Source organism: Nilaparvata lugens, chromosome 4 (assembly GCF_014356525.2).
Source record: "Nilaparvata lugens isolate BPH chromosome 4, ASM1435652v1, whole genome shotgun sequence".
NCBI classification, from domain to species: domain Eukaryota; kingdom Metazoa; phylum Arthropoda; class Insecta; order Hemiptera; family Delphacidae; genus Nilaparvata; species Nilaparvata lugens.
The window spans coordinates 41,266,005-41,285,104 of record NC_052507.1 but is presented as its reverse complement, the minus strand read 5'-3'; the positions used below and the strand labels follow the sequence as shown (position 1 = coordinate 41,285,104).

General features: G+C 35.2%; 1 protein-coding gene across 1 annotated transcript in view; it reads left to right on the top strand.

Moving 5' to 3' along the window:
- Positions 1 to 19,100, top strand: part of LOC111049694 (alpha-L-iduronidase) — a 110,856-nt gene that overhangs the window by 18,357 nt on the left and 73,399 nt on the right. Inside the window, exons 3-4 of the mRNA XM_039426989.1 lie at positions 14,172 to 14,363; positions 16,222 to 16,347. Coding sequence (XP_039282923.1) covers positions 14,172 to 14,363; positions 16,222 to 16,347 — 318 coding nt within the window. The remainder of the gene's footprint in view (positions 1 to 14,171; positions 14,364 to 16,221; positions 16,348 to 19,100) is intronic.

The window sequence follows — 19,100 nt, the reverse complement described above, 5'->3', positions numbered from 1 at the left end:
AAACCATGAAACGTACATCATCTTGCTGAATTGTATGAGATTGATAATGATCTTCAACAAATTTGTTCTCCTTCGAAATTGGGGCAATGCTAGACACTTCTTCTAATTTCCAAAATTTTTCTAGTTGATTTGATATGTCATTGTTAGCCATCAAGAAATTTGAAAGAAGTTCAGGATTAGATTTGACAATAGTTGAATCTTTGAATGATCCAAATACTAACCATCCAAGCTTACTATTCTGAAAAATTGGTGTGCTGTCAGACATGCTAATTTGTCCAGGTATTAATACTGAAGCATAGACACTAGCTCCTAATAATAAATCAATCTGCTTCGTTTCTGAAAATTTAGGGTCAGCAAGAAGAATATTTTTAGGAATGTTGATTTTATTTAAATCAATGGAGACACTAGGCAAAGGCTGTGAAATTTGCTCTACAACTATACAATGTTGTTGAGTTGCCCAAGAGAAGTCAGTTGACTTTATATTGAGGAGATGAGCAACTGATGATTGAGTTTGACCGTAACCAATGCTACTGATTGTTGTGTCCAATGATATGGGAGGTAGTTTCAGACGGGTAGCTAATTCTTTACTTAATAGTTGACAATTTGAACCAGTGTCAAGAAGCGCGGTACATTTGATAGGCTTATTTTCAGAATCATATACAATAACTTTGGCTGTGGGAAGTATTGAGATACTATTTTGATTCAAATCAGCCAAAGTGGAACTTGAGGAAAGAGAAGTTACACTGGACTGACGTTCAATTGATTGTTCAGAGTTAATTTTTTCTGGTACTGATTTATCAGCAGTTAGATTTTTACATTGACATGAATTTTTGGTAGAGCCAGAAGTGACTTCAGTCGATTTTTCTTTGAAATTTGAGGAAGTATTAGAGTTGATCCTTCCACCAGTGGAACTGATTACATTAGAAGTTGCAGAAATTTTCAATTTATTCTGATGATCAGAATAAATTCTGCCTTGAATTTATTCTGTGCAGAATAAATTCTGTGCCTTTTCCCACATTTTAGACAAGTTCCAGATGAACAAGCATGTGAAACAGTATAAGGTTTTAGACAATTAAAGCATAGACGCTTTTCTTTCAATGCCTCATAGCGAGCAGAAGGCTGCAATTTGAGAATTGAATAACACTTAAAAGTGTTATGTGTTTTCTCATGGCAAAAGTTGCACATCATCGATTGATTCGAAGTAATTGCTTGAGGAGCTGAAAATGAATGCTTATTAGAATGCTGATTATTATTAGGATATTGATTGTATGACTTCTTTTGGGACTGATTGTTATATTGATTAGATACATTGAAATTGGGTTTTTGATTGATTTTCTGAGGTGCTTTGACAGAATCCAAAGTCAGGGCAGTGGACTGTGAATGAAAGTTGGTATTAATACCTACAAATAAATCTCAGAATTCTGTGCATAAAAAACTGATAGCTTTAAGTGTGGTGAGTACGCCAATAAAAGACAAAATGAGTCAACAAGTTGAGATTTAATATTAATAAAATAATAGGCAGATGGCCACATACAAAAACAAGTGTAAGTAGATTAAATCGAATAAAATCCTTAGATGAATTTTATTACAACATGTAATAAAACCGTTAGAAAATAAGCAATAACAAAATTGAAATGAATTTAGGTCAATGACACTAATGACCATTGACGACTGACAACAATTGATAAGGTACTGTCAATAATACCTGAATTGAGAATATAAAATTTAAAATGATACAATAATAAAGTTACTGCTGAAAAATTCAATCTTAATGGCGTTTCAAGTTGTGGAATTTTCAGAACGATTTCCAAATGGTAGAGATGATGAAATTGAAAGTTTGAATTTCAAATGTCTAAAACATGTTGATAGGAGAATGGCAATAGACGCTAACAATACTATGGAACTTTGACAAAGTTTATCAACGTAAATACATGAAGAAATTGATGAATAATTGAATCACAATTGATGAATAGATTTAACGAGTTAATTTGAAGGAATAATTCACATTTAAAAACGTTCAGTAAACCAGATGAATTTGGATGAAGAAAAAGTACACTGAAGCTGTGTGCACTCACCGACGAGAAACGATAGAAAGACAAGAAGCCAGACTGACGCTCTACTAACAAAGAAGAAGCCGGAAATGCCAGACACGTAAGCAAACGTTTGCAAACTTTTGATGAAAAAGTAGCAATTATCAAGAAAGTAAGATGCCTAAAAGACGAAATAAATTCAAAAAAATTGATTAATACAAATATTAAAATTGAAACGACAAATAATACAACAAATAATATTAGAAAACAAACTTGATTATGACAGTGACATGGAACCGTGACTGTGATGTCACTGGACAGTGCAGACGGACAAAATGACGAAATGATGTTTATGTAGTAATGGAACAAGTAATGAAGTGGAACCCCAATGCTTTGTCAGATTTTACATAAACTGGCCCCCTTGTGTCATATGGGGGTATGGCACAATAAGAAAAGGTAAAAAAATATGTCAAATCTGGCAAAGCAATTGGAAATTAAAAACTGGGCCCCATGTGAGAATCAGGGGAAAAAACAATGAAACCTGAAAATACAAAATGAACCATAAGAGCAAGGGGATCAACTAGAATCCTCATCAATGAGAAAAGGTGCTAAATTCGAAACAGCTCTCTTAAAGGTGCCGGAGGGAGTGAGAACAGTGACAACTCGAACCAAGTGGACTGCACAGAACCAGGATCCTTCAAGATGACAACCGTACCGACCTTCAAATTTTCACAATTGTTTAACCATTTGCCTTTTTTCTGAAGAGTGGTTAAATATTCACGAGACCACCTATCCCAAAGCTCCTGGATAGAAACAGCAAGTTGATACCAACGTGAACGATGATCAATGTGTTTGGTGTTAGGCGGTAAGAAGGGTAATGACGTAAGTGGACGTCAAAAAATGACCTGGAGACAAGTAAGCAAGATCATGCGGATCTTCTGACAAGGGGACAAGAGGGCGCAAGTTCATGATGGCTTCAACCTGAGCAGCAAGAGTACAGATTTCTTCAAAGTTAAATACCTTGTTGAATGTAACTACATGGAATATGCGTTTGAAGTTTTTTACCGCATTCTCCCAGAGTCCACTGAAGTGCGGAGCCTGAGGGGGAATGAAGTGCCATTGGATTTTGAGTACAGACATAGTGTCATGAATATATGATTTGAGACGATCAGAGGACAAAAATTCGTGGAGCTCATGTAGCTCATTGTTGGCACCAACGAAAGTTGTGGCGTTGTCCGAAAAAATGGAATGCAGAATGCCACGATGAGCAGAAAACCGAATCAGAGCAGCAATGAATGCCTTTGAAGTAAGTTCTGAGACAGTTTCAATATGAACAGCACGAGTTACCATACACACAAAAAGCGACAAGTATGCTTTAGAAAAAGTACAAGATTTGGGGCCGCCTACACGAATGGAAATAGGACCGGCGTAATCCAAACCACAATTGTAAAAGGGAAAATCAGCCTGAATGCGGGCCGCTGGTAAACTACCCATGATTTGCTCAGAACGAAGAGCAGAAAAGCGAAAACACGTTATGCAATGCTGCAATACACTTTTGATGGTGCGATGGGTGGAGGGAAACCAAAATCGTTGTCTTACACTGGCCATGGTGGCCTGCACACCAGCATGACTTAGACGACGATGATGAGCAACAATCAATGCACAAGTGAATTTGTGATTGCTAGGCAACAATATTTGATGTTTATAGTCAAAGGAAGCATTTGCATTCTGCAAACGTCCACCAACTCTGAGCAGCGAATCAGAGTGAATGAATGGTGACAAGGCTTCAATAGAGCTATTAGGCAGTAGCTCCTGATTTTGATGCAATGCTTTAAGTTCAGCAGAGTTTAAGTTCTAACTTGCAGCTTGCAGCTTCAAGTTCTACTTGAATTGATTTGAAAATACAATTTTCAGCTTCTAATATTTCAGAGACAGCTAATTGACCAAAGCGCAGAGCGACTGAATTTTGTTTCCTACAATTATGAATGAACTGTAGAACATATGCCGTTGTACGAACAATTTTGTGATAAGTGGAGCAACTATTAATTATGCCTGAGACAATATCATTATGAGAAGAAGTAGTAGCTAATACCTGAACTGATGAAGTTAGAAAATTCGACATGACCCTACAGGGAGTGGCCACAGGCAAAGCAGGAAGGCACAAATGAGGTGCTGCAATAGGACGAATAGTTTTACAAGAACCAAATATGACCCAACCTAGACTGGTTTTCTGAAGAATGGGAGTGTTTTGAGCTAGATACAATTTACCAGGCTGAAGTACAGATGCAAATATGCCAGCACCAAGTAACAAATCTACAGGTTTAGATTGATCAAACAATGAATCCACTAATTTGAGTTCAACAGGAATTGAAATTCTAGAAAGATCAATGTTCACACTAGGAACATTAGATGATATGCTATCAACTACAATACAATTTTCTTCAACCGACCACGAACGATCAGATGAAGACAAGCAAACTGAATGAGAAATAGATGATTTGGTCTTATTCTCACCTACACTATGAATCAAGGTGTCCGAATACAAAGTAACAAGTGACAATTTTTCAGCCAACCTAGTTGACATCAAATTACAAGAATCTAAAAGCGCAGTTGCTTTAATAAATTCCCCACTAGAAGATTGAACCAAAACTTCGGCAGTAGGTAACAAAGTGACAGTTGATTGCTGTTGCAAACACAGTGACGAGGTGGAGCTCATCGTGACATGAGAGTTCTTCTGAGGCTGTTCTGCATGAGAAACAGCTTGTTTAGTCGTTTCCGCACTCTGAACCATGACAGAATTCAAAACAGCATTCTTACCATTGGAAGGAGCAAAAGATTGAGAATGAATAACATTGGAAGTTACCTTATCCTTTGAAGTAGGCTGAGTGTCTCACGATTGAGGATACAACCTATGAAGAACAGTGTGGTGACTCTTGCCACAAAGTGTACAAGATTTGTCCAAACAAATATGATTGGGTGTGAAAGGCTTGATGCAATTATAGCATAACCTTTTGTCACAGACAGCATTCCAACGATCAATAACCTGCAACTTCATTACAACGATTTGGAAAATGACCAACAGAATTACAAAAACTACAAGGTGGTATAGAAGAGGTAGTAACCTGCATTCTAGATTGAACATTTGATTGATTTTGATTGAACTTCGGCTTGCTATGAGCACCAACCGAGTTAGATGTACCTTGCTGTACATTTCCTTGATGATGGTTAGCTGAGCTTGAAGCAACAGCTTCCATGATTTTGCATTGGGATTCCAAAAAATTCCAAAATTTATCAATGGTGGGAATGTTGTGTATACCAACACTCTTTTCCCATTCTCGAACAGTAGCAGTATCCAACTGCAACAACATTTTGTGCATGTACAATAAGTCCTTGATTTGGACTCCAAGTTGAAGCACTTCGAGCGCGGTAATGTGGGACTTGCAAGAGTCAATGAATGCCCGTAATGATTGCGGACAGTTACGTTTTATGGTAGGAGGAGATTCAATTGCCATGATGTGCCTGGCAGCAATTAATCTCTTATTGTCATACCTTTCCCTTAAGAGGTTCCATGCAAGCTGAAAACCATTTTTGTCAGCTTCAATGTGTTCCACTCTAGCAAGAGCTTCACCACTGAGTGATTGACTGAGTGGAGATAGAAAAATTTGAATGAGTCATTAATATTATCCTGATTACCAAAAATATTGGTAAAAGCACTTGAGAATGCTTGCCATTTTGAAAGCTCCCCATTGAAGCGTGGAAGCGGAATCTGAGGTAACTGAAAATTTGCCAAATTCGAGTTTTGAGATGTTGGCCGCTGGGAAGCACCAGCAGTGGCCTCATTGTTGTGTTGTTTGCTTTCAAAAGCAGTTAATGCAGCGTTTGCCTTAGAGGTAATAGAAATAAATTTAGTAAGTATTTCAAAATGAGTTGAAGTGTCTTGTGCTTGCAACTCTGCATTCCATAACTGTTCGTTAATTTTATCATACTTAATTCTGAGTGAACCTAGTTCGTTTTTGACAGTCAACAATTGATAATAAGTGGCTTCAGTGTCCACAACATAATCGTTATAGCTGGTTATGAACCAATCTATTTCCTGATGTAAATTGTCTCTTGCATTGAAAAGAGCAGAAGGCTCAGGAAGCGAATCTTCCTCATGATCGGACATGCTTAAAAATTAACAGCAAAACCTGAGTTAATGAGATGATACTGCACTGTAGCAATGCGATTGCTGCGCCAATAAGCAAACTTGGGCACTGGTCCAGTATGCAGAGAGGCACGCCTGTGCATTTGAGGCAAGTTGTGTCAAGCTTGCTGTGCGGCGAGTCAAGTAGCGAGCTTGCAAGGCGGTGTAGTGTGCCGTGTGTTGTTTTCTCAATGCGCAATAGCCGTCTGTGACCAGTTCAGTGCAGTTCAGTCTCTCAGGGTACAAGATAGCTGATAGCTGGTGCATACATGTCGCAGTGTGCTTTGAGTTGCAGCCAGTACTGAAAATTGAAACCATGTGTGAATGCTTAATATTAAACAATACAAACATACAAAAATACAATGGAATAAAATATACTCTAGTGTGGGACCTTATCATTGGCGTCAAGCTAGACTATTAGGCACACGGTCACTGAAACCCTAAGGTTCAATGGACCAAGAAAATGGGTAATAAAAATTAACAATTATCCTAGGTAACTACTGAATCAAAAATGCACGGGCTGGAGGACCATTTTTATGACAGAATCCAAAGTCAGGGCAGTGGACTGTGAATGATAGTTGGTATTAATACCTACAAATAAATCTCTGAATTCTGTGCATAAAAAACTGATAGCTTGAAGTGTGGTGAGTACGCCAATAAAAGACAAAATGAGTCAACAAGTTGAGATTTAATATTAATAAAATAATAGGCAGATGGCCACATACAAAAACAAGTGTAAGTAGATTAAATCGAATAAAATCCTTAGATGAACTTTATTACAACATGTAATGAAACCGTTATAAAATAAGTGATAACAAAATTTAAATGAATTTAGGTCAATGACACTAATGACCATTGACAACTGACAACAATTGATAAGGTACTGTCAATAATACCTGAATTGAGAATAGAAAATTTTAAATGATACAATAATAAAGTTACTGCTGAAAAATTCAATCTTAATGATTTTAAAAAGAATAATAAGAAATAACAATGAGATGTAGATAATGCTCTATATATTGAAATGATTAAATGTTTTGATTGACACTAGTACAATTAAGTTCAAAAACGAGAATGTCTTAGCTGACATTAATATAAGCAAGTTCCAAGGTCAATGTCATACACATTGAAATAGGCGTCAGTGTCCTTAGAATAACGCTTGTGAGCTAAGGGTAGCTGTCAAATACAATGAAATAATAATTGTTAATATTGAGTATATTAATATAGGCGACATAAGCCTTCAATGAATTGAATGTCAAGTTAAACATCAATTGAACAACTCAGATATGAGATTATGCTTGCAAGCCAAGGGTAGCTATCAAATACAATGTAATAATTGTCAATATTGAATACAGGCGACATAGGCCTTCAATGAATTGAATGTCAAGTTAGACATCAATTGAACAACTCAGATATGAGATTACGCTTGCAAGCCAAGGGTAGCTATCAAATACAATGAATACATATTATAACTTTGAAATAATGTAGGACAGTGCTCTGAATGAGACATACACTGTAACATATTGAATTCATGTACATAGGCTCGATTGCCAAAAGTATGGACAATTAAATGTTTTTAATTGCCGTAAAAGTTGAATGATAGCTACAAAAATCATATGAATGCACATTAAAATGTTTGAATTAGAAATAGAGAACAATGTGGTCCAGTATCGACATGCTGTTAGTATTTACATGAACAGTTATGCAATACATGAGTAAATGAAAGTTGAATAAAACGATTTACGTAACCTGAATAAAATTTTGAGGAAGAGATGCAGCCAGGCAGACAGGCAAGGAATCCACGGTACCTCAAGGAACAGGACATCAGCAAGCGACGATATGATGGCCACATGATGACAAGAATGGAAGCGTCCAACTCAGTAGGCAATTCCAACAATGGAAATGTGAGCAGGAACATGTAGAATTCCAAGCAAATAATCCGAATTTCAAGTTGTGGAATTTTCAGAACGATTTCCAAATGGTAGAGATGATGAAATTGAAAGTTTGAATTTCAAATGTCTAAAACATGTTGATAGAAGAATGGCGATAGATGCTAACAATACTATGGAACTTTGACAAAGTTTATCAATGTAAATACACAAAGAAATTGATGAATAATTGAATCACAATTGTTGAATAGATTTAACGAATTAATTTGAAGGAATAATTCACTTTTAAAAACGTTCAGTAAACCAGATGAATTTGGATGAAGAGAAAGTACACCAAAGCGGTGTGCACTCACCAACGAGAAACGATAGAAAGACAAGAAGCCAGACCAACGCTCTACTAACAAAGAAGAAGCCGGAAATGCCAGAAACGTAAGCAAACGTTCGCAAACTTTTGATGAAAAAGTAGAAATTATCAAGAAAGTAATATGCCTAAAAGATGAAATAAATTCAAAAAAATTGAATAATACAAATATTAAAATTGAAACGACGAATAATACAACAAATAATATTAGAAAACAAACTTGATTATGACAGTGATGTGGAACCGTGACTGTGATGTCACTGGACAGTGCAGATGGATGAAATGGCGTCTATGTAGTAACGGAACGAGTAACGAAGTGGAACTGTTCCAATAAATGCTTTGTCAGATTTTACAGCTTGTTGTGAATTATTTGAGCCTACTGCATCATAGACTTTACACTGAGCTTCAAGAAATTCAAACAATTCATCTAGAGTGGGAATTTGATCAATGGTAAAATGAGATTCTCATGCACGCAAGCATGATTGATCCAATTGTGCGAGAATTTTATGCAAAAATAATAAATCTTTCAATTCAATGCCTAACCTCAACACCTCCAATGCATTGATGTTAGATTTGGTGTGATCAATGAATGCTCTGAGTGACTGTGAATCATTACGAATAATTTTAGGTGGGTTCTCAAGTGCCAGTATGTGGCTAGAAGCTATAAGACGAGGATTGTGATATCTCTGGGTTAATGAGTCCCATGCAAGTTTGAAATCACCCTCACCTGGAGGGATGTTCTGTATTCTAGCAAGAGCTTGACCATGCAATGCTTGTTTCAGGTAATAAAATTTCAGATGTTCTGAGACTGATTCATTATCAATGATAATATTGGTAAAGATACTACTGGAATCCAACCATTGACTAAATTCCCCCCCAAAAGTTGGTAAAGGAATTTCTGGTAGACAGAAATTTTGTTGAGGTGCGGTGGCAACAGACAATGCAGCTACAGGTGGTATGTTGGGGGATTGACCCTGCTCTCTCTCTCTGCACTGTTGCTTTTCAAACATTCGTAGTTTACTATTAATATCTCCCTGAAATTTTATAAATAATTGCATTGCCTCAAAATGTGAAGTTTCATCAAGGTGTTCAGCTGACAACTGTGAGTTTAGCTCTTTATAGTTGTTCTTAAGTTCAATAATTTCTGATTTGATGACAGAAAGATATTCATAAGTGCTCTGATCTATAATAATAAATTCAGAGTATTGCTTTTGGTAAAGGGAAAGCTCTTTAAGTAAGCTTTCCATGCGTGTTTGCACTTCCATGGTCTGCTTTTCACTTAAAGGCTTTGGAGGCATGATACATTTTGACATTTAATTGCATACAACCTTCAGTCTTGATGTTCAGAGGACGCTTACTAGTTCGAGATGAATGCTGCTCTTCTATGACTGCCGAATAGTTTGCCAGTGATTGGTAATGAAGCTTTGGCTGGATCAGATAGCTTGCGATTGAACCAGGTGAATTGTCATAGGTCGGCATTGGCATGAGCAGCACACATCTGAGTGACACAGTTTATCAGTGATTCTCGACATGAAATAGAACAATACAGAGTGTGTTATTGTCTGATAATGATTATAGTTATACAATAGAAAAATGGTTTCAACAATATGATCAATAATAATATAATGAATATTTGAATTTTCAATACAATTTAAGACAATATGGCAGAGATTACAATCTAAGTACATTGAGACATTTTTTTTTTTTTTATCATGATAATAATTTATAGCTGTTTGAATGAGAGGAGACAATCAAATATGGACTGGCTTGTACATATGTTTGGATTGAATGTTGAATGCACATAAGTATCCATAGGTCGCTGGTTCATATCCGGCCCGGAGGACCACAAAGAGATGTAGGATCTCAGGTTGAAATATTGCTAATGGACTGGTGAAAACATTGTGAGATCACAACATCACTTTTCCTGTGATAGCTAAAATAAACCCTACGAGGACCACTTGCATTTAAAGGAATGTGAGAACCTATTAGATATGTGGACAGGATTAAACCTAGATGTAACAAAGCCAAGTGAAAATGAAGAATTGATGAACTCAATCAAGTCTATTGAATTCACCTATATTGACTGAATGATGATAATTGGATGAAATAGAAAAATACTTATTGATAATTGAATGAGTATAATGCATGAAAAATTTAGTTTCAAAAATACAAATTATATGAATTAATCCACATATGCTGAGACATTTAAAAAATCGGAAATTACTGAAAATATTGATAACATGTTATAAATTGATACAGGTATTCATTGCAAGATATGTAATTATGCTTAGTAAAATTGGTGCTTACAATAATAATTAATAGTGAAAATCATATAAACTCAGATTATAAGTAAAATACCTAGATTGATAATATAAATTGAATGGATATGGTATGCTGATTTTCAGACATATAGGAAACAGCCGCTGATTGAATAAGCCAGGCCTGTTATGTTATGATTACTCTAAAGGTAACATAAACTTCATCTACAATAGAATTGAATAGATATGCTGATGATGTCAGACATATAGGGAACAGTTGCTGTTGTAGCCAGCCTGTTACATTGTGATTACTATCAAGTAACATAAGATACATTTACAATGAGTTAAATATGCTGATGATGTCAGACATATAGGGAACAGCTGCTGTTGTAGCCAGCCTGTTAGGTTATGATTACTATCAAAGTAACATAAGATACATTTACAATGAGTTAGATATGCTGATGATGTCAGACATGTAGGGAACAGCTGCTGTTGTAGCCAGCCTGTTAGGTTATGATTACTATCAAAGTAACATAAGTTGAAAGATATGCTGATGTTGTCAGACATATAGGGAACAGCTGCTGTTGTAGCCAGCCTGTTAGATTATGATTACTATCAAGTAACATAAGATACATTAACAATGAGTTAAATATGCTGATGATGTCAGACATATAGGGAACAGCTGCTGTTGTAGCCAGCCTGTTAGGTTATGATTACTATCAAAGTAACATAAGTTGAAAGATATGCTGATGTTGTCAGACATATAAGAATAACAGCCGCTATAAGAGCCAGGCCTGTTATGTTATGCAACGATTTGAAAACTTTGTATGTTCTAAACAATGGTATGTTTAAACTTTGTATGTTTTAAACAAAGCTCCGGTGTATTGCAGACAGTAGAGTGAGAGAAAGCATGGCCAGGTCAGGATGTGATCTACCAGATTTTCAGGAAGTTGTAGTCATCAAGGAGGTCCAGGATGCTGCATATTACAGTTGAGGATGGTATAGACTGATCACCAGGAACGAGATGGTACATTTTTGTCAAATTGCTGGTTCATGGGCTTATAGCTGAAGTGGGCTATCAGCTTAAGCCATGGTGAATACATACGTCCAAGTTGCCGGTATCATAGAGGTTAGAATTTGGAAAGTCCCAATAAATATTGATAGAAGAGGGCTACAGTTTAGATCCAGAGAAAAGTTAAGTTCATCAAATTTTTATTTGAATAGATGTAGTATTACTTTGTTACCTTGATCACAAAAGTTAAATGGTGATGGTCGTTCATCATAAACTTAAAGTTGAATTAGTTTTAGTAACTTCACTTCACAGGACATTTCAAACATCTATAAAAACTATTCACAATTAGTTTGTCTCGGATATACGAATTTTAGAATACATTGTAGGATAAATTTGAAGATAATAAAGTTGAAAGAGATCTGTACATTTTGGAACATTCCCGAACAAGAACAAAGAACAAAGTGGGGAACGGACACGAAAAAGTGGCAAACGGAAACGATAAAAATGTGCTGTGTAACCGGGGTTTATAAATCACAAGAAATAATCTAAATTTTAGGGGAAGCTGAAATATTATTATGCTTAACGAATGCAAAATCAAATGCTAAAATTGAATAGTAATATGATAGATAATGTAGTTTAAAATAATAGGAATAAAAATGACTTCTAATAATAATCCACAGTGCCTGGCCTAAAGGGAAATATTGTGCTGCAGTTGGCAAACTGTAGCGCGGACAATTTGAATATGATGCGAGATGCAACAGCAACATTAACTTGATTATTTGTTATAATTAAATCTGATAATCAAAACCTAGGGATAAACTTTGATTATTTTCGTTACATTATTTTGTTTTCTCACGAATAGGTAATTTCCTATCACGATTCTAAATTCAAAATCTTATGTGATTATTTGGAATCGAAATGTATGTGTTTAAAACTGCTGAAGAATATTAACCTCTTTTGGACTAATATGCAATCAAAATTCGGGAATGGAATAGTAAGGGCTATAAGCCTGTTTTTTCGTTTCCAATCATTTTATGATTTAGTTGATTTGTCATTGTTGTTAAATAAATAAATAAATAGCCTACATCATTTATCTTGTAAATAGTAAATAATACTGATCAGTTATACTTCCAAGATCTTGTAGCGCTTCAATTTCTCGACAGAGGCGTAGATGCCAAAAACTAAAAATACATTGCTCACTAAATTAACTTTTCTTATATTGCAATTTGCAATTGTAATTAAGTTAATATTCTTGAAATATTGTTTGACAATTCTTAAAACCGGCCTGTTCGTACACCTCATTACTTAGTCACTCAGGCTCCTTTAGATTTTCTACTAAGCAAAAAATAAATATGGAGAATTTATTCACAAACTGTGTGATATTGTTCTGTTTATTCAAGTTTGTTCAGTGACAATCAATCTGCTACGTCTATTATCTGCAACTCTTCTACACACACATGTATTAAATGGAATGACGTGTATTAATTGAAATATTCAACAATTGAAACTATCAATTATTTCATAAATTGAAAGTCTTTCAATAATATATCTATCTAAAGTATATCATCTATCATTCATAAGCATTTTCAGTTGAGTTCTGAATGTATTTCACTCCTGTTTGAAGACAATAATTTTCTTAAGCAAACAGTATTGTATTCAATGATCTGTAATATCATTTGTGTAACGAAATTTGAGTGATGTCATTGAATAAAACTTGATTTGATTTGATATAGTGGATTGTCTGAACTTATTTCAACAAATAATATTGTTACGGGTTTCTACACTAAATAAACACTTGAGGCGATTTATACTGATTAGATTTATTACTTACAACACTATAACACACGGAGGTAAACTGGAAATAACTATAAACTGATCACTACATAATAAATTACACAGAATTATCACAAGCTTATGTTATCTAATATAAATAACTGTTTAAAAATAACTGTCACCTAGAATAATAACTGTTTCAACAACTGCAAAAGTCTATTATCACGTTATCACTAGTCTGTCATAATTATAATCACTTTATTACTAGTCTGTCACGATAAGATGAAGTGAGCACTCCACTGTAGTTTCTTAACAGATTGCCAATTGCATCACGCGCCATTTATATAGGCTCTATAGAACAATCGAGAAGGATCTGGAGGTGTCGAACACGCCCGACCAATCACAGTGATTCGAAGGTTCTGGAATGCGCTTTCATTGGTCGATGTCTCCCTGCACCAAGATGAACTCACGTGAATGGTCTAGAACAATCCATAAGCCCCCCTGCCTTCTCTGTGTTGTTTATTAGAAACCACTCGCCTCCTGCCATCCTTCTAAAGGCCTCATCCATAACAATATTAAAAATCTATTCAACTCGAATGATACTAATAATTTAATATGTTATACTACTAATCATTCATGTTAGATTTGACTTTTATTTTGAGCAGAGAGGCTGATATCTTGACGGGATGGTGGCGCGATGAGTTGTGGAGAGCTGATGTGAGGTACGCGGCCGCGGTTGCAATGGTTCTAGCCGGATTTATTGATCGACTCAACGATCACTTTATGATACTGAGCAATGACAATGCATTTCTCAGCTACTATCCGCACTTCTTCACTCAGAGAACCTTGTTTGCCAGGTAAGGCATTGCATTATGTACGTATCGACGTATTGTAGCTCAGGGTACTGAATTCCAACACGATCTTTGTTTTGGAGACATTTTTAGCAATTCTATGGCCCGGTTGCACAAAAGCCGGTTAAATTTTAACCGTGATTAATTCCAGGAGGACCATTCAGAAAAGGCTTTTTTGAAAAGACGGCTTCTCTGATTGGTTCTCGTGGACTTAACCACAATTAAAATTTAACCAGCTTTTGTGCAACCGACTCTATATTGTTGAACATGTATGGAAATTAATATAAAAAACTTATGCTTTATCAGCAAATGATGAAATATTGAGAAGTGATTCTTATTTTAATATTCCACTTGAAGCTAGTTATTATAATTGAAAAATGAAATTTTAAGTTGAAAAAATAAATTTTAGCTTTCCTTTTGTATCTGTTCAGTTGATTTCATGTTCTGTCTGCTTTATTTAATTAATACTAGAATAGTAGAGAATATTTTATTTTTTTAAATTTTGTCAAGCTGTAGTCTGTATTTGAACAATTTATTTTCCTGTATATTTTCTTTTATTTTACGACAATGTCTGGAAATAAAAGGTTTCCCACTAATTCTTGAAAACATTCATAGACTACTTTTCTTCAACTGTTTCAACGACTTTATCAAATCTACTTTCTCATTTAATATTAATCTATAATATTAATACTACGATTTAGCCTATATTTTTCATTATACGTTATGACTGGCATATGAGTATTTCATATTTTCAACCTGATGATTCAATGATTTATTTTATCTAGAGAATACATGAAATACATAGTCAGTACAATAAGATTACAATAATACAAAGTTCCCAGAGAAACTTACTTATTTGAAAGGTCAATAAAAGCAAAAGTAACTTTAGTTATTGTTTCAATCTTTATTTTATATTAGAATGAAATATCCCTATTTTTTCATGCAGTCTTGAAAATGGCATCAGATCAATGGCGACCCCCATTGCGCATATACTGTTGAAGTCGATTTTTAAAATTTGTATCCAATCGTTGCAGTATATTTGATGTTGTCTCTTGCTTTCTTCGCCTTCTGACAAGAAAATATTATTATTATTATCAATCGGTATGTTGGCAATGGTGTCGCGAATGTTGTTCTTGAGGTGTGCTATGGTCCGTGTTTGATCGACATAAACCAGGGATTCCAAATAACCCCATAAAAAAATAGCATTGAGGAAACGCATGTGGAAATGAGCCTCGTCACTGAAAAAAATGACCGCGTCTTCAGGCAGGTTGTCAATCAGCATATCACATCTATTTTGACGGGCAACAAAATCATGCATTTTGATTGGTGACAGCCAATTTATAGGGATGAAATTGAAGGTCTTCATGGGAAATTCGTCGAACAGTGGAGTCAGAAATTGCCATATCAGCTGCGTGTTTGCGAGCCGAACGCCGGGGAGAACGCACAACTGACTGCCTCACTCTTTCGATATTTTCTGGAGTTCTGATGGTTCTTGGAAGTCCATTTCTGGGTTTAGCGACACTTCCACACTCCCGAAATGAGTTAACCCAGAATCGAATTACGGCCAGGAATGAGTCTGTGAGGAGGAATTTCAAATCGAGCACAGGAGGCACGTTGCGTAGCAACAACAAGTGATCTATCATTAGAAAAGAAGGCCCGCTGCTCTGTTGACCAGAGCATGATGGCTACTTGAGGGAGGATAAACAAAATAAATATACAGTAGAAAGGCGATGCAAAACATACAATGCAACAGAATGCATCAATTCAAAACTATACTGGCAATTAAACTTTTATCATAACATGTTTTGTTTTGTATTATTACGATTAGTCAAGTTTTGTCAACTTAAAAAAAAGATGTTTTCAGATTTCAAATGAACAATACCTTGGATAAACATAGTCAGTTGTTTGAAAAGCCTGTCTATTCCGTCATGGGTATGTTGGCATATCTTGGAGAGCAAAAACTAAGATTCGCCTCAACTAATGATGACAGGTAAGTTCTATTTTGTTATGAACTAGCTGGTAACCCGTGCTTCGCTAGGGTAATTTTAAATCTTAAACTGAAAACTTGACGTGATGAAATCTAGAAAAATTCAAAATAGGCCTATAAGAATCCTCGGTTAATTAAGAATAATTTATATGCAACATCTCAAGTAACTCTACTAGTAGTTCAGACGTGATGATGCAACAAACATAATTTTCCTATCCTTTACAGACGGTGTATTCGTGACCAACATTAAGTTGGCTCTCCACTAAAATATTTTTGAAATCTCTCAACGCCATCGTTTTGAGCTCGTTTTGAGCTGTTTCGAAAGGTTTGGACCTTTTCGAAAGGTGCATAGGACCTTATTTTTTTGTTCAGCTTGCCAAAATACCCCTCATTTCAATATTAAAATTTTCGACTGACTACACTGAGTCAATCATTCTATCAGGGCTCGAATAATTTTGGATTTGTAATTAAATAAGAATGGGAGAGAATAATTTATATATGTAAAAATATCAACACCTTTATTCAAATACATATTAACTGCATGCGTATTCATATTGCCGATACAGCATTGATAAAACTGTAGACGTTTATTTAGCACTTTGTCTCAAAAAACTGTTCTAGCTGAAAAATTAATAATCCATGTCATGTGTAGGCCATGTCATGTCATGAGTATACATTGCATCAGAAAAACGAAGTTTCAAAACTATGTTTTTTCTAAAGGTGCATTTTCGTTTGTGTGTAATAAAGTTATCAGATAGAACATTTGAGAAAGTGAAATCATTCAAGTATTTGGGCACCCTAATAACGGAAGAGAATAATGTAGCGGAAGAAGTGGATGCTAGGATAATATCCGGAAATAGGGTGTATTTCGCCCTGCAGAATATCCTGAAGTCCAAAAATGTGTCAAAAAAGGCAAAATAAAAATTTACACAACAGTTTTAAGACCAATAGTGACATATGGGGCCGAAGCTTGGACATTGACTACACGAGAAGAAGGTCTGCTTCAGAGATGGGAAAGAAAGATTTTAAGAAGAATTTTTGGAGCAATCAAGGAAAATGAAATATGGAGGATAAGAACAAATGAGGAACTAGGAAGATTGTTCGAAGAGACCAGTATTTTATCTGTTGTGAAAAGTATGAGGCTGAGATGGGCTGGTCATGTGTGCAGCATGCCGGAAGGGAGGGTGCCAAGAATGGTGCTGGAAGGCAAACCCGGAGGAAGAAGATTTCAAGGAAGACCAAGAAAGCGGTGGGTTGACGATGTGGAGGAGGATTTGCGAAGACTGGGTGTAAGAAGATGGAGAAGAACAGCAGAATGTCGAGAGGGGTGGAAGGATGTGGTTGTGAAGGCTAAGGCTCTGCATGGGCTGTAGTGCCAATAATGATGATGAATTAAATAAGAATGGAAGAGAATAATTTATATATGTGAAAATTCCAACACCTTTATTCAAATACATATTAACTGCATGCATATTCATATTGCCAATACAGCATTGATAAAACTGTAGACGTTTATTTAGCACTTTGTCTCAAAAAACTGTTCTAGCTGAAAAATTAATAATCAATGTCATGTGTAGGCCTATTGTAATATTACATTTTTTCTCGATTAAAATCGAATCTTCAATTCGAGATTAATAAAACTTGATAGTAAATATCAGAGTAATCGATATGCGGACAACTTTTTAACTGAGAATTTATCGTAAATAATTGTGTTGCACATTCCATGGTATCACCGAAACTGAGTTAACAGAATTAACAGATAAATAGATCATTGAAAATATAGAGGATATATAAATTTAAAATAACAGTTTCAAAATAAAGTTTTATTGAGAACAAATATAAAATGTAAATTCTAAACTTGTAATTTATAATTTTTTGGAATTTAATATCGGTGACTTGTTCATGACGTCAACACTGGTTTTGAGGTGGGGCTTTACTCTGTACTTGTTATTCTCTCTCTAAAAAATGGTGGCTGGCTATGTGTTCTGGTTTTGTGTTCTCTGAATATTTTTCGTTTTAAGTGAATTTTTAATGTTTTAAATTGAGTTTTGAACAGTTTTATGGTGTTCTAATTTTGTATAAAATTGTTTGGTGTGTCTACAAGCCTATAGCCATTGTTTTTCAACTATATAAATAGATAAGTATTTAGCTTGTAATGATGTTAGATGTTTAAGTGTGTAATGTATTGTTTTATGGATTTGTGTTGTATATTGCCAAAATTCTTCTGAAGATTATAAGTTGGTTTGCTCTGAAAACTGAATTTCTCATTCATAGGCGATAGATCCATTCATAGTTTATCAAGAATCTACCATTTTGGAGCCAATAACTTCCTGTAGGTTAATAGGTGTGAAATGCTATCCAACCTATTTAGGAGAAATTGGTAGCACGGCAAATGGTACGCCCTGGTGTGGGACTCAAACTACAAAATATATCCCTGGTTATAAAAAATTATTAGTAGGCTGATGTCTCGATAGGTTATGAATGATATGCTGCTGAATGGGAGGTCAGTTCTGGAGTGGTCAAGTTTTAATGAATAGATATCAATGTATATTACAAAATGGCAAACATTAAAAATGATCTGAATCTTATAGCATTCTTAACACAAAAGTTTGATGAGCAAAATGCTAGGTTTGATGAGCAAAATGCTGAGATTGTTGAGCAAAATGCTAAGATTGATCATTTGAAACAAGATCAAAGTGCTAGGTTTGATGATATGAAGCAAGAATGTACTAGTATAAGACTAGAGCAGGTTAGTA